General features: G+C 36.1%; 1 protein-coding gene and 1 long non-coding RNA gene across 2 annotated transcripts in view; one reads left to right on the forward strand and one right to left on the reverse strand.

Annotated features, from left to right (window-relative positions):
• The window catches only part of ABCB5 (ATP binding cassette subfamily B member 5), a 161,836-nt gene that overhangs the window by 75,110 nt on the left and 71,267 nt on the right, over positions 1-15,459 (forward strand). Inside the window, 1 exon segment of the mRNA XM_035698671.2 lies at positions 14,476-14,637. Coding sequence (XP_035554564.2) covers positions 14,476-14,637 — 162 coding nt within the window.
• On the reverse strand, positions 11,945-14,747 carry LOC118350657 (uncharacterized). Its single transcript, XR_004804880.2, has 3 exons — positions 14,466-14,747; positions 12,466-12,618; positions 11,945-12,121 (listed from the first exon to the last, which is right to left on the reverse strand). It is a non-coding gene; the product is annotated as an uncharacterized LOC118350657 (long non-coding RNA).

Raw genomic sequence — 15,459 nt, forward strand, 5'->3', positions numbered from 1 at the left:
GATCCCGCCTCCCCCGGGACAGGCAGAGGCCGGGAGGGCCCAGGACAGCAAGGACGCTCCTGCCCCAGCTGAGCACATCAGCGGCCCCGCCCCGGAGCCTCCAGGCCCTGCAGACGGAGAGCTCCGGAGTTCCTGCGGGGGCTGAATCCAGGTTTCCAGAGCTGCCCCGCCACTGGGGCTGTTCCTCCTGCGGCCTCACGGGGTAAACAACCCCCACCGAGCCCTGCACCAGGCAGGGGCACAGCAGCTCCCCCAACTGCTAACACCTGAAAATCAGCACAACAGGCCCCTCCCCCAGAACACCAGCTAGACGGACAACTTCCAGGAGAAGCCAAGGGACTTAAAGTACACAGAATCAGAAGATACTCCCCGGTGGTTCTTTTTTTGTTTGTTTGTTTTTGTTTTGTTTTGCTTTTTGATTTGTTTCCTTCCCCCACCCCCCTTTTTTTTTCTCCTTTCTTTTTCTTTCTTTTTCTTCTTTTTTTTTTTTTTTCTATTTTCGTTTTTTTTGTTTTTTTTTTTTTCTTTTTCTTCCCTTTTTTTTTTTCTCTTTCTCTTTTCTTTCCTTCTTTCTCTCCTTTTTCTCTTTTTCCCAATACAACTTGCTTTTGGCCACTCTGCACTGAGCAAAATGACTAGAAGGAAACCTCACCTCAAAAGAAAGAATCAGAAACAGTCCTCTCTCCCACAGAGTTACAAAATCTGGATTACAATTCAATGTCAGAAAGCCAATTCAGAAGCACTATTATACAGCTACTGGTGGCTCTAGAAAAAAGTATAAAGGACTCAAGAGACTTCATGACTGCAGAATTTAGAGCTAATCAGGCAGAAATTAAAAATCAATTGAATGAGATGCAATCCAAACTAGAAGTCCTAACGACGAGGGTTAACGAGGTGGAAGAACGAGTGAGTGACCTAGAAGACAAGTTGATAGCAAAGAGGGAAACTGAGGAAAAAAGAGACAAACAATTAAAAGACCATGAAGATAGATTAAGGGAAATAAACGACAGCCTGAGGAAGAAAAACCTACGTTTAATTGGGGTTCCCGAGGGCGCCGAAAGGGACAGAGGGCCAGAATATGTATTTGAACAAATTCTAGCTGAAAACTTTCCTAATCTGGGAAGGGAAACAGGCATTCAGATCCAGGAAATAGAGAGATCCCCCCCTAAAATCAATAAAAACCGTTCAACACCTCGACATTTAATTGTGAAGCTTGCAAATTCCAAAGATAAGGAGAAGATCCTTAAAGCAGCAAGAGACAAGAAATCCCTGACTTTTATGGGGAGGAGTATTAGGGTAACAGCAGACCTCTCCACAGAGACCTGGCAGGCCAGAAAGGGCTGGCAGGATATATTCAGGGTCCTAAAGGAGAAGAACATGCAACCAAGAATACTTTATCCAGCAAGGCTCTCATTCAAAATGGAAGGAGAGATAAAGAGCTTCCAAGACAGGCAGCAACTAAAAGAATATGTGACCTCCAAACCAGCTCTGCAAGAAATTTTAAGGGGGCCTCTTAAAATTCCCCTTTAAGAAGAAGTTCAGTGGAACAGTCCACAAAAACAAAGACTGAATAGATATCATGATGACACTAAACTCATATCTCTCAATAGTAACTCTGAATGTGAACGGCTTAATGACCCCATCAAAAGGCGCAGGGTTTCAGACTGGATAAAAAAGCAGCACCCATCTATTTGCTGTCTACAAGAGACTCATTTTAGACAGAAGGACACCTACAGCCTGAAAATAAAAGGTTGGAGAACCATTTACCATTCGAATGGTCCTCAAAAGAAAGCAGGGGTAGCCATCCTTATATCAGATAAACTAAAATTTACCCCAAAGACTGTAGTGAGAGATGAAGAGGGACACTATATCATACTTAAAGGATCTATTCAACAAGAGGACTTAACAATCCTCAATATATATGCTCCGAATGTGGGAGCTGCCAAATATATAAATCAATTATTAACCAAAGTGAAGAAATACTTAGATAATAATACACTTATACTTGGTGACTTCAATCTAGCTCTTTCTATACTTGATAGGTCTTCTAAGCAAAACATCTCCAAAGAAACGAGAGCTTTAAATGATACACTGGACCAGATGGATTTCACAGATATCTACAGAACTTTACATCCAAACTCAACTGAATACACATTCTTCTCAAGCGCACATGGAACTTTCTCCAGAATAGACCACATATTGGGTCACAAATCGGGTCTGAACCGATACCAAAAGATTGGGATTGTCCCCTGCATATTCTCGGACCATAATGCCTTGAAATTAGAACTAAATCACAACAAGAAGTTTGGAAGGACCTCAAACACATGGAGGTTAAGGACCATCCTGCTAAAAGATAAAAGGGTCAACCAGGAAATTAAGGAAGAATTAAAAAGATTCATGGAAACTAATGAGAATGAAGATACAACCGTTCAAAATCTTTGGGATGCAGCAAAAGCAGTCCTAAGGGGGAAATACATCGCAATACAAGCATCCATTCAAAAACTGGAAAGAACTCAAATACAAAAGCTAACCTTACACATAAAGGAGCTAGAGAAAAAACAGCAAATAGATCCTACACCCAAGAGAAGAAGGGAGATAATAAAGATTCGAGCAGAACTCAACGAAATCGAGACCAGAAGAACTGTGGAACAGATCAACAGAACCAGGAGTTGGTTCTTTGAAAGAATTAATAAGATAGATAAACCATTAGCCAGCCTTATTAAAAAGAAGAGAGAGAAGACTCAAATTAATAAAATCATGAATGAGAAAGGAGAGATCACTACCAACACCAAGGAAATACAAACGATTTTAAAAACATATTATGAACAGCTCTACGCCAATAAATTAGGCAATCTAGAAGAAATGGACGCATTCCTGGAAAGCCACAAACTACCAAAACTGGAACAGGAAGAAATAGAAAACCTGAACAGGCCAATAACCAGGGAGGAAATTGAAGCAGTCATCAAAAACCTCCCAAGACACAAGAGTCCAGGGCCAGATGGCTTCCCAGGAGAATTTTATCAAACGTTTAAAGAAGAAATCATACCTATTCTCCTAAAGCTGTTTGGAAAGATAGAAAGAGATGGAGTACTTCCAAATTCGTTCTATGAAGCCAGCATCACCTTAATTCCAAAGCCAGACAAAGACCCCGCCAAAAAGGAGAATTACAGACCAATATCCCTGATGAACATGGATGCAAAAATTCTCAACAAGATACTGGCCAATAGGATCCAACAGTACATTAAGAAAATTATTCACCATGACCAAGTAGGATTTATCCCTGGGACACAAGGCTGGTTCAACACCCGTAAAACAATCAATGTGATTCATCATATCAGCAAGAGAAAAACCAAGAACCATATGATCCTCTCATTGGATGCAGAGAAAGCATTTGACAAAATACAGCATCCATTCCTGATCAAAACTCTTCAAAGTGTAGGGATAGAGGGAACATTCCTCGACATCTTAAAAGCCATCTATGAAAAGCCCACAGCAAATATCATTCTCAATGGGGAAGCACTGGGAGCCTTTCCCCTAAGATCAGGAACAAGACAGGGATGTCCACTCTCACCACTGCTATTCAACATAGTACTGGAAGTCCTAGCCTCAGCAATCAGACAACAAAAAGACATTAAAGGCATTCAAATTGGCAAAGAAGAAGTCAAACTCTCTCTCTTCGCCGATGACATGATACTCTACATAGAAAACCCAAAAGTCTCCACCCCAAGATTGCTAGAACTCATACAGCAATTCGGTAGCGTGGCAGGATACAAAATCAATGCCCAGAAGTCAGTGGCATTTCTATACACTAACAATGAGACAGAAGAAAGAGAAATTAAGGAGTCAATCCCATTTACAATTGCACCCAAAAGCATAAGATACCTAGGAATAAACCTCACCAAAGATGTAAAGGATCTATACCCTCAAAACTATAGAACACTTCTGAAAGAAATTGAGGAAGACACAAAGAGATGGAAAAATATTCCATGCTCATGGATTGGCAGAATTAATATTGTGAAAATGTCAATGTTACCCAGGGCAATATACACGTTTAATGCAATCCCTATCAAAATACCATGGACTTTCTTCAGAGAATTAGAACAAATTATTTTAAGATTTGTGTGGAATCAGAAAAGACCCCGAATAGCCAGGGGAATTTTAAAAAAGAAAACCATATCTGGGGGCATCACAATGCCAGATTTCAGGTTGTACTACAAAGCTGTGGTCATCAAGACAGTGTGGTACTGGCACAAAAACAGACACATAGATCAGTGGAACAGAATAGAGAATCCAGAAGTGGACCCTGAACTTTATGGGCAACTAATATTCGATAAAGGAGGAAAGACTATCCATTGGAAGAAAGACAGTCTCTTCAATAAATGGTGCTGGGAAAATTGGACATCCACATGCAGAAGAATGAAACTAGACCACTCCCTTTCACCATACACAAAGATAAACTCAAAATGGATGAAAGATCTAAATGTGAGACAAGATTCCATCAAAATCCTAGAGAAGAACACAGGCAACACCCTTTTTGAACTCGGCCATAGTAACTTCTTGCAAGATACATCCACAAAGGCAAAAGAAACAAAAGCAAAATGAACTATTGGGACTTCATCAAGATAAGAAGCTTTTGCACAGCAAAGGATACAGTCAACAAAACTCAAAGACAACCTACAGAATGGGAGAAGATATTTGCAAATGACATATCAGATAAAGGGCTAGTTTCCAGGATCTATAAAGAACTTATTAAACTCAACACCAAAGAAACAAACAATCCAATCATGAAATGGGCAAAAGACATGAACAGAAATCTCACAGAGGAAGACATAGACATGGCCAACATGCATATGAGAAAATGCTCTGCATCACTTGCCATCAGGGAAATACAAATCAAAACTACAATGAGATACCACCTCACACCAGTGAGAATGGGGAAAATTAACAAGGCAGGAAACAACAAATGTTGGAGAGGATGCGGAGAAAAGGGAACCCTCCTACACTGTTGGTGGGAATGTGAACTGGTGCAGCCACTCTGGAAAACTGTGTGGAGGTTCCTCAAACAGTTAAAAATATACCTGCCCTACGACCCAGCAATTGCACTGTTGGGGATTTACCCCAAAGATACAAATGCAATGAAACGCCGGGACACCTGCACCCCGATGTTTCTAGCAGCAATGGCCACGATAGCCAAACTGTGGAAGGAGCCTCGGTGTCCAACGAAAGATGAATGGATAAAGAAGATGTGGTTTATGTATACAATGGAATATTACTCAGCTATTAGAAATGACAAATACCCACCATTTGCTTCAACGTGGATGGAACTGGAGGGTATTATGCTGAGTGAAGTAAGTCAGTCGGAGAAGGACAAACATTATATGTTCTCATTCATTTGGGGAATATAAATAATAGTGAAAGGGAAAACAAGGGAAGGGAGAAGAAATGTGTGGGAAATATCAGAAAGGGAGACAGAACGTAAAGACTGCTAACTCTGGGAAACGAACTAGGGGTGGTAGAAGGGGAGGAGGGCGGGGGGTGGGAGTGAATGGGTGACGGGCACTGGGTGTTATTCTGTATGTTAGTAAATTGAACACCAATAATAAAAAAAAAATAAAAAAAAAAAAAAAAAAAAAAAAATAGTATTATTCAAGTCTTCCAGATTCTCTAGCTACTTCTATAAATTATTGGGAGAAGGGTATTGAATACTTGAATTATTATTGTGTGGATTTGTGGATTTGTATTTGGGGATTTGCAGTTGTATCTATTTTGGTGTCATGTATTTTGGAGCTCTATTATGTGCATAAAGAGTCAAGATTCATGTCCTTTTGATGAATTGACCCCTTTATCATTACAAAATAAACCTCTCTAGCCTGGTTATATCCTTTGCTCTTTATTCTGTTTTATTTTTTAAATTTAATTCCAGTGTAGTTAACATACTTTGTGGTTCCATACAAATTTTAGCATTATTGGTTCTAGTTCTGTGAAAAATGCTATTGGTACTTTGGTAGTGATTGCATTAAATCTGTAGATTGCAGGGCACCTTTTACATTCTATAATATATGAAAATATGGCTCAGTTGATAAAGCATGTGACTCTGATCTCAGGGTCATGAGTTTAAGCCTCACATTGGTCATAGAACTTACTTTAGAAAAAAAAAAAGGAGGAAGAGGAAGAGGAGGAAAAGAAATCTGTAGATTTCTTTGTGTAGCATGAACATTTTAACAATATTTGTTCTTCCAATCCATGCTCATGGGTATCTTTCCATTTGTTTCTGTCATCGTTAGTTTCTTTCATCAGGGTTTTATAGTTTTCAGAGTACAGGTCCTTCACCTCTTTGGTTAAGTTTATTCCTACATATTTTATAATTTTGGGTACAATTGCAAATGGGATTGCTTTCTTATTTCTCTTTCTGCTACTTCATCATTAGCATATACAAATGCAATGGATTTCTATATATTGGTTTTGTACCTTGTGACCTTACTAAATTCAGATATCAGTTCCAGTAGTTTTTTGGTAGAATCTTTATGGTTTTCTATACATATTATCATGTCATCTGCAGATAGTGAAAGTTTTATTTCTTCCTTACCATTGTGGATGCCTTTTATTCCTTCCTCATGTCTGATTGTTATGGTAAGGACTTCCAGTACCATGTTGAATAAAAGTGGTAAGCGTGAACATCCTTATCTTGTTCCTGACCTTAGGGGAAAAGCTCTGTTTTTCACCATTGTGCATGATGTTAACTGTAGCTTTTTCTTACATGGCCTTTATTATGTTGAGGTATGTTCCTTCTAAACCCACTTTGTTGAGGGTTTTTTATCATGACTGTGTATTATACTTTGTCAAATGCTTTTTCTGAATCTACTGAAATGAGCATATGATTTTTTTTCAAATCTATTCCATCTTTATTAATTTTATTATAATCTTTTGAAAATGCAGATTTCATATCTAATTACAATTATGCTTCTGTTTATTGTTTCATTTATTTTTTATTTTTTATTGTTTCATTTATTTTTTTTAATAATAAATTTGTTTTTTATTGGTGTTCAATTTGCCAACATACAGAATAACACCCAGTGCTCATCCTGTCAAGTGCCCCCCTCAGTGCCCATCACCCATTCATCCCCACCCCCCGCCCTCCTCCCCTTCCACCACCCCTATTTCGTTTCCCAGAGTTAGCAGTCTTTACGTTCTGTCTCCCTTTCTGATATTTCCCACACATTTCTTCTCCCTTCCCTTCTATTCCCTTTCACTATTATTTATATTCCCCAAATGAATGAGAACATATAATGTTTGTCCTTCTCTGATTGACTCATTTCACTCAGCATAATACCCTCCAGTTCCATCCACGTTGAAGCAAATGGTGGGTATTTGTCATTTCTAATGGCTGAGTAATATTCCATTGTATACATAAACCACATCTTCTTTATCCATTTATCTTTTACTTAGTGTTAGCATGGTATATCTTTTCCATCCATTTATTGATGACCTATTTGTGTCTTTGTATTTAAAATGTGTTTCTTATAAGTGGCATATAGCTGGATCTTGCCTGTTGTATTCAGTCTGACAATCCCTGACTTTTAGTTGGTGTATTTAGACATTTATATTTAATGTAATCATTGCCAAGGTGAAATATAAGTAGACCATCTTGCTATTTTTTTTCCTACTGTTGATTCCTGTTTTCCTTGTGTTCTGCCTTTATTTGGTTGTTAATCCAAATGAGTACTTTTTATAATCCTCTTTTATCTCTTTTGTGAGTTTTAGCTATAACTCTTTGCTATTTCAGTGATGGGTTTAGAGTTTATTGTTTACATCTTTAACTTATTACAATCTCCCTCTAAATGATATTACAACACCTCGCATACAGTAGACCTTACATTAGTATACTTCCATTCCTCCATTTCTGACCTTTGAGCTATTATTAGACATTTCACTTATTTATATATATATTTTATATATATACTTATCATAAGTATAAACATATGTTATAAGCCGCATGCTACATTGTTTTTTGTTTTTTGATTAGTCATTTTTTATGAGATTTAAATAATAAGGAAAAATCATATAATTCTCCATATAGTTACCATTTCTAGTGCTCTTTATTTCTTTGTGTATATCCATGTTTCCATTTGGCATCATTTCCTTTTACTTGAAGGACTTCCTTCAGTGTAGCACAGTTCTACTGTTGATGAATAATTTCAGGTTTTATATATCTGAAAAAGTCATTGCTTCACCTTCATCTCTGAAAAATATACTTTTCTGGATATATAAATTGAGGCTGAGAGTTGTTTGCTTTTTGTTTTCTTTCAGTATTCTAAAGACATTGCTCAGCTGACTTTTTACATGCATTTGTTCTGATGAGAAATCTACTGTCATTTTTATCTTTGCTCCTTTCTATGTAATGTGTCTTTTTTTTTTTTTTAACCTATGGCTGCTTTTAAGATTTTCTTCTTTATCTCTACTACTAAATAATTTGATTTTGATATACCTTGGAGTAGTTTCCTTAATGCTTTTGTGTTGAGCTTCTTGGATATGTGAAGTCAAAGCTCTCATCAAATGTGGAAACATTTTACCATTGTTCCTTCAAATTTTTTTTACCCCACCTCAGGAATACCAATTACACATACATTATGCTGATTGATTTTGTCTTACACCTTATTGATATTTTCTTAATATATTTTTATTGTCTTTTCTCTCTGTGTTTAATTTTGAATCATTTCAATTGCTGTCTTTGAGTTCACTTGCTTTTTCTTCCACAATATTTAATTCATCATTCCCATTTACTATGTTTTTTTTTCATAGACATTGTATTTTTCATACCTAGAAAATGCTTATGGTTATTTTTATAGTTCAGATATGTCTACTTAATTTTTTGGATATATGAGATAGAGTTACAATAATTGTTTTAATGTCCTTGTCTACTAATTCTTACACCTGTATTAGGTCTGGAGCAGTTTGATTACTTGATTTTTCATCTCATTGTTGGTTGTATTTTTCTTGCTATTTTGCTTGCCAGGTCATTTTTTATTGGGTGTCAAAAATTGTGAATTTTACGATACTGGGTCCTGTTTTATTTTTGTTTTTGTTTTTCTTAATATTTGCTGAGAGGGAATTTTAACTTAGGAACAATTTAATTTTTTTCTTCTCTTTTAATTTTTGTTAGGCTAGATTAGAGCCATCTTTAGTCTAGTGCAACTTATTCTCTACTATTGAGGCATGATTCTTTAATACTCTACTCAATACCTCTATATATTTTGAAATTTTATAGTCATGCTGTTTAGAATAGGCAATTTCCTGTTCTCTAGGAATGTTGGGTGTGGTACCCTCTATTCCTTTCAAAGAGCTCTCTCTCCAGCCTTGAATAGTTTCTTCACATTGTTCTGCAGTCAGTTATCTGCTGAATACTTTAAAGGGGTCCTCTAAAGATCTTCTAAGTTTTCTTTCAGCATTTCTTTCCTCTCCAGCACTCTTCTCTGTGAATTCTTGCTGCCTTCATCTTCCCAGACTCTTAGCTCCACCTTCTTAACCCAGTAAATCAAGTAAGTTCCACCTGTGTTCCTCCTCCCTGCAATACACCCTGGAAATTCTTTCAAGGCAATAATCTGGGACAATTGTAAGTTTTAAGTATCTCAGGGATCACTGTGCTTCACTGCCTGATAATGTTGAGTCTTTTGAACACCAGTTCTCCATATATTTTTCTAATTGTTTTCTTGGTTTCAGATGGGAGGATAAATCTTATTCCTGATAGTCCAGTTGAGTTGAAAACAGAAGTCTCTCTCTCACCCTCACTCAAATAAATAAATTTTAAAATCCTTAAAGAATAAAAGATAAAACTAATGTGAGTCATTTGCAATTAAAATTATACACACACATATATAATTTAATATATATTTAATATTTAAGGTATTTATATTCAGTTGTCTCAAGTAAAAAGAAAAAAGGTAGTAAAAACAATTCAAACTATCATGCCTATATTTATTCACTACAGCATCAGTCATTTTTACCTTGATCTTTTTACAGTCTCTTAAATCTCAAAAACATGGTAGGATTGGGCTCTAGGAAAAAAATAGAATCTAAGGGTTGAGAAAGACCTTGAAAGTCCTGTATCCATATGTAGATATAGAATGATGACTTATTTGTAAAGAACAAATATCATTTATATAAACCATTTCCTCATTCAGAAATCTCCAATTAGTTGTATTCCCTACAGAAGAAACACTGTTTAGATTGCTTTATATGAACTAACCCCAAATTCTATTCCTAGTCCCATGACCTTCTATTCTTCATACACCTCTGCTAAATGTGAATTTAAATATTTTTTAGAAACCCATGTTCTTTTAGGCCCAACTGTCTGTTCTTGCTGTGTAGCCTCTGTCATAATTGCCCCACCTTTTTCCCACTTGGCAAACTGCTGTCCATTCATTAAGACACAACTCAAAAGTCATCTGTTTGGCAATCTCTCTATTCAACTAGACAGTTAATTACTTCTGTGCTCCTGTAGTATTTTTATGTAACTTCTGTTATACATTTATTACTTTATGTTGTAATTCTTTTTTGCTCCTCTTATTAGCTCTGCAAGGGCTTTGGAATTACCCTCAGTAAATACTCAAGGGTCTGCAGCTTGAAGATACTTGACTAATGATTTAAGATCAGTTATTTATGGGGTTCCTGGGTTGCTCAGTCAATTAGATGTCTGACTCTTTATTTCAGCTTATGTCTTGATCTCAGAGTCTTGAGATTGAGCCCTAAGACTCAATAAGGCTCCACACACAGTGTGGAGATTCTCTCACTCTCTACCTCTTAAGATTCACTCCCTCCCCACCCCTCCCACCAACACACATGTGCTCTCTCTTTCCTCCTTAAAAAAAAAAAAATCAGTTATTTCCTAAGAACTTCCCATGTGCAAGATATGGTACCAAGAACATTAATCTGCACAGTGGCCCTAAAATATAGGTAGCATAAGTTTCCCCATTTAACAAATGAGGAAACTAAGAATCAGGGAGGTTAAGTATCTAGTCTGAGATCACAGATCCAGAAATTGGCAAAAAAAAAAAAAAATTCAAACCTAGGATTCCAGAGAACATAAATAATGGAGAAATTATTGAAAATTATGTTTTCCTTTGTAAACACAATACACTATTTACACATGAGATTGTTTACTATTTGTACTTAATTAGCATGTAATAACTCCTGTAACATGAGTCTTCTTAGTCTATTGTTCATAAAATTTCATTAGCTATTCATGCAATGTGATGATCTGCTTTCAACCTCAAAAAATCAAGGGAAATTTGGTGCTAGTCATATCTCATTATCTCATATTTTTAGAAAAGAAGCATGAAATAGGTAGGGCTGCTGGAGATAGAAACAACTCTCTGTATTATCTACTCTGTGTGACAGAAGAGGTAGGTTAAATATAATATGCATTTACATGCTTTGAATAATAATTAGTCCAATTATTACAATGTTATTGAGGTCATAACAGGGAGAGACCCTACCTTGGATAGATGTTAAAGTATCCTTTTTTTTTCTCTTTTTTTTATCTGTTTTAAGGATTCTTAATATCTATGCTTGAAACAAACTAGCTAAGGTACATCTACATGGAAACCTTTTTACTTTTATCAGTGGTCAGGACCAGTAGGTCAGGACCTACATAGTCTGTAGAGCATAGTGTTATAACATAGTTATAACACAAGATATGGGGATCCCTGGGTGGCGCAGCGGTTTGGCACCTGCCTTTGGCCCAGGGCGTGATCCTGGAGACCCGGGATCGAATCCCACGTCGGGCTCCCGGTGCATGGAGCCTGCTTCTCCCTCTGCCTGTGTCTCTGCCTCTCTCTCTCTCTCTCTCTCTCTCTCTGTGACTATCATAAATAAATAAAAATTTAAAAAAAAGACAAGATATGAACTTTTCCATATAATATTTTATCATTAATCTGTTTCCACATTATTATTTAATCTTAATAATGTGTTCTGAGAAGTTTTCTTCTAAGCTTGGAATTGAATCTGACATACTCATCTGCTTTATCAAGTACATCTGCATGGAGCAACACTTTTCAGAACCTAGAGAATGCCATACCAGATTCTAGTACAAGTCCTTCCAGTGACTGAATTCCAATTTCCTTTTCTGTAATAGATAAAAATGAAAATAAGAACTATAAAGGTAAATAGCAGTAATAGAGCAGTATTTTTAATACTAATAATATTAGCTATCAGTTCTTGAGCACCAAAAATTTTTGCTGTGCCTATAGTATGCCAAAAGTATGTTATTATGCTAGGCACTTATAGAAAATACATTATTTCAAGAATAGTCATGACAGTCTTGTAGAGAAGCAATAAAGCTGAAAGACTGAGATTAGCAGATATCAAAGCCTATTTTAAGTCTGTAGTAGTTAAGACATGGTAGCATTGATGCTACTGAATAGTAGAACATTATACAGAATACAAAAACAGACACAAAGTAATGGTCACCTGATTTAATGACAAAGACGACTCTGCAGTACATAAAGTAAAGATGGCCTTTTCAAAAATGCTGCTGGAACAATTGTATAACTATATGGGAAAATGTACATTGACTCCTACTTTACATCACATACAAAAGTCAATTCTGGATAAATTACAGATCTAAATAAGAAAGACAAAATGGTAAACATTATAAGATAAAAAAATAGGAAAACATCTATGTGATATTAAAGATTTATGTAAAGATTTCCTAAAATAGAACACAAAAAAACATAAATTATACAAAAAGTTGAGAAATTGCACTTCACTAATTTTTTAAAAGATTTTATTTATTTATTCATGAGAGACAGAGAGAGAGAGGCAGAGATATAGGTAGAGGGAGAAGCAGGCTCCATGCAGGGAGCCCGATGTGGGACGCAGTCCCGTGATTCCGGGATTATGCCTTGAGCCAAAGGCAGATGCTCAATCGATAAGCCACCCAGGCGTCCCAAAATTTTTTAATTCTGTTCCTAAAGATATCATAAAGAGTGAAAAACAACCACTTGATGGGGCGGGGGGGAAATCGCTGTAATACATCTTAGGTGACTAAGTCCTCGTATATAGAATATCTAAACAAGTCCTGAAAACTGATAAGAATAAAACAGTTCCAACAGAAAACCAAGCAAAACCTGATAATTCACAACAGAGAATATCCATATTGTCACCAACCATATGAAAATTGTTCAACTTAATGAGTCACCAGAGAAATACAAATAAAGCCACAATATGATAGTACCCATCTACCAAAGAAAGTACCAAGTATTAGTGAGAATATAGGGTAGTCATAACTCTCCTGTACTTTGGGGGGTTTATAAATTGGAGCAATCACTTTAAAAAGCTATTTGAAGGAATCTAAAGCATATGACTCAGCAGTTCTTCTCCTCCTCTATGTAACTAGTAGAATTCTGTACATATGTTCATCAAATAAACATGTATAGGAATCTATTCATAATAGAAAAAAAACCCTGAAAGTATCCAAATGCCAATCAGCAATAGTATGGATAAATAAACTGTGGTATATACAATGGAATTTTATTCAGTAATAAGAACAAATGATCTACAACTATATACAACAAAATGGATGAATATCAGAAAACATAATGTTGAACAAAGATTCACAGACATAGAAGGGTATATACTGCATGGTTCCACTTATGTAAAATACAACAGAAAATCAAAACTAATCCATGCTGTTTAAAGTCAGGATAGTGATTACTGTTGGTGTAGATGAACAGTAACAATGATTGAAGAAGGTCTCAGGGTGCTAGTACGACCTTTTTAAAATCTGGATACTATGCATTGGATATATTTGGCTTGTGAAATGCATTGATCTATACATTTATGTGTATTTTTTCATATGTCTAAGATACTTGTGAAAAAGTTAAAGACATGTATTATTACCTTGAATTCATACCCAACCAGTTAAGTAATATCCTCATTTTAGAGATGAAGAAGTTATTGGATTACTTTTTAGTTACTAATAGCTACGCAGCTATTACATAGCTCAGATTAAATGATCTTTAGTTTCCTGTCAAGTTCAAGATACTATAATTTTATAAATCCACTAAATTATAATCTAATTAACTTTCTGACTTTCTTTTTATCCTAATTTTTATTGGCTTCCCTAATCTATTAATGTCCAAATTTCTATATTAACAGATAAGTTCCCTTGATATTTAAAATAATACTACAGGGACACCTGGGTGGCTCCACTGGTTGAACATCCAACTCTTGATTTTGGCTCAGGTCATGATCTCAGGTTGTGAGATAAAGCTCTGTGTTAGGCTCTGTGCTCCATGGGGAGTGTGCTTGAGATTCTTTCTCTCCCTCTTCCTCTGCTCCTCCCCCTCATTTGCAAGTGCACACTCTCTCTCAAATAAATCTTAAAAATAGTAAAATAATACTACAGTTAGCTTTATCGAATATTGCAGTTTATTTCTATTAATTTCATATTTATTTTCTATACTTACTGTTTTGTAGGCAAGCAAAGGTCGGACTACAATTGTCATAGCACATCGTCTTTCCACTATTCAAAGTGCAGATCTGATTGTGACCATAAAAGATGGGATGGTGGTGGAAAAAGGAACACATGCTGAACTAATGGCAAAGCAAGGTCTATATTATTCGCTTGCAATGACACAGGTATGTTAATGTAACATAATGCTGTGTTAGCAGGGTTTTTTTTTTAACTTTTCAGAGATCATACCACAGAAGTCCTGAATGGTAAGGAGCTTGGTGTGCAACAAACAGAAAGGAGGCCAGCCTTCCTTCCATGAGTAAAGATGATTGTTGGTAGAATAATAAAAAATAGTTGTATTTTTTAAAAATAGTTGTATTTTTATATACAAATCCAAATCATGAAATTTCTTAGAAGCCATGCAGAGGGTTTGTTCTTTTTTTTCACGCTGATTTACTTTACTTTACTATGTAAATCACCTAACACAGTGCCTGACAGTGGGCACTCAATATATGCCTGCTTAATAAATGCCTGAAGAGATGTGCACACAAATGTATGTGTATAAATGATATCATCTCAGGTAGACCAGAAAGCTTATGGTAGCCAATCAATAGGAGACATGATAATGCTGGAAGCACTCTGGCAAATTCCTTGATTTTAGGGTCCATATTTCTGCATGCCCTGTGATCTCACATAGTTTTTTTCATTAGGACACATTAATATAAATGATAGGAATTAGGCTGTAGCTAACTTTGTCCTTTGTCCTTCTGGCCCGGCCTTATTCTCTTGACCTGAAAGGTAGCCTTCTGTCCATGGAATCATTTACAGACAACAAATCTCACCTCTTTGCAGCTTATTTCACTTCTTCAAACGTTCTGATTATATTTTTTATGTCAATATTATTATTTCAAATATAAAGGATTTATACAACTCAACACCAAAAAAGCTAATCCAATTAAAAATGGATAGAAGACATGAATAGGCATTTCTCCAAAGAAGATATTCAG

Source organism: Canis lupus, chromosome 14 (genome assembly GCF_003254725.2).
Source record: "Canis lupus dingo isolate Sandy chromosome 14, ASM325472v2, whole genome shotgun sequence".
Classification (NCBI taxonomy): domain Eukaryota; kingdom Metazoa; phylum Chordata; class Mammalia; order Carnivora; family Canidae; genus Canis; species Canis lupus.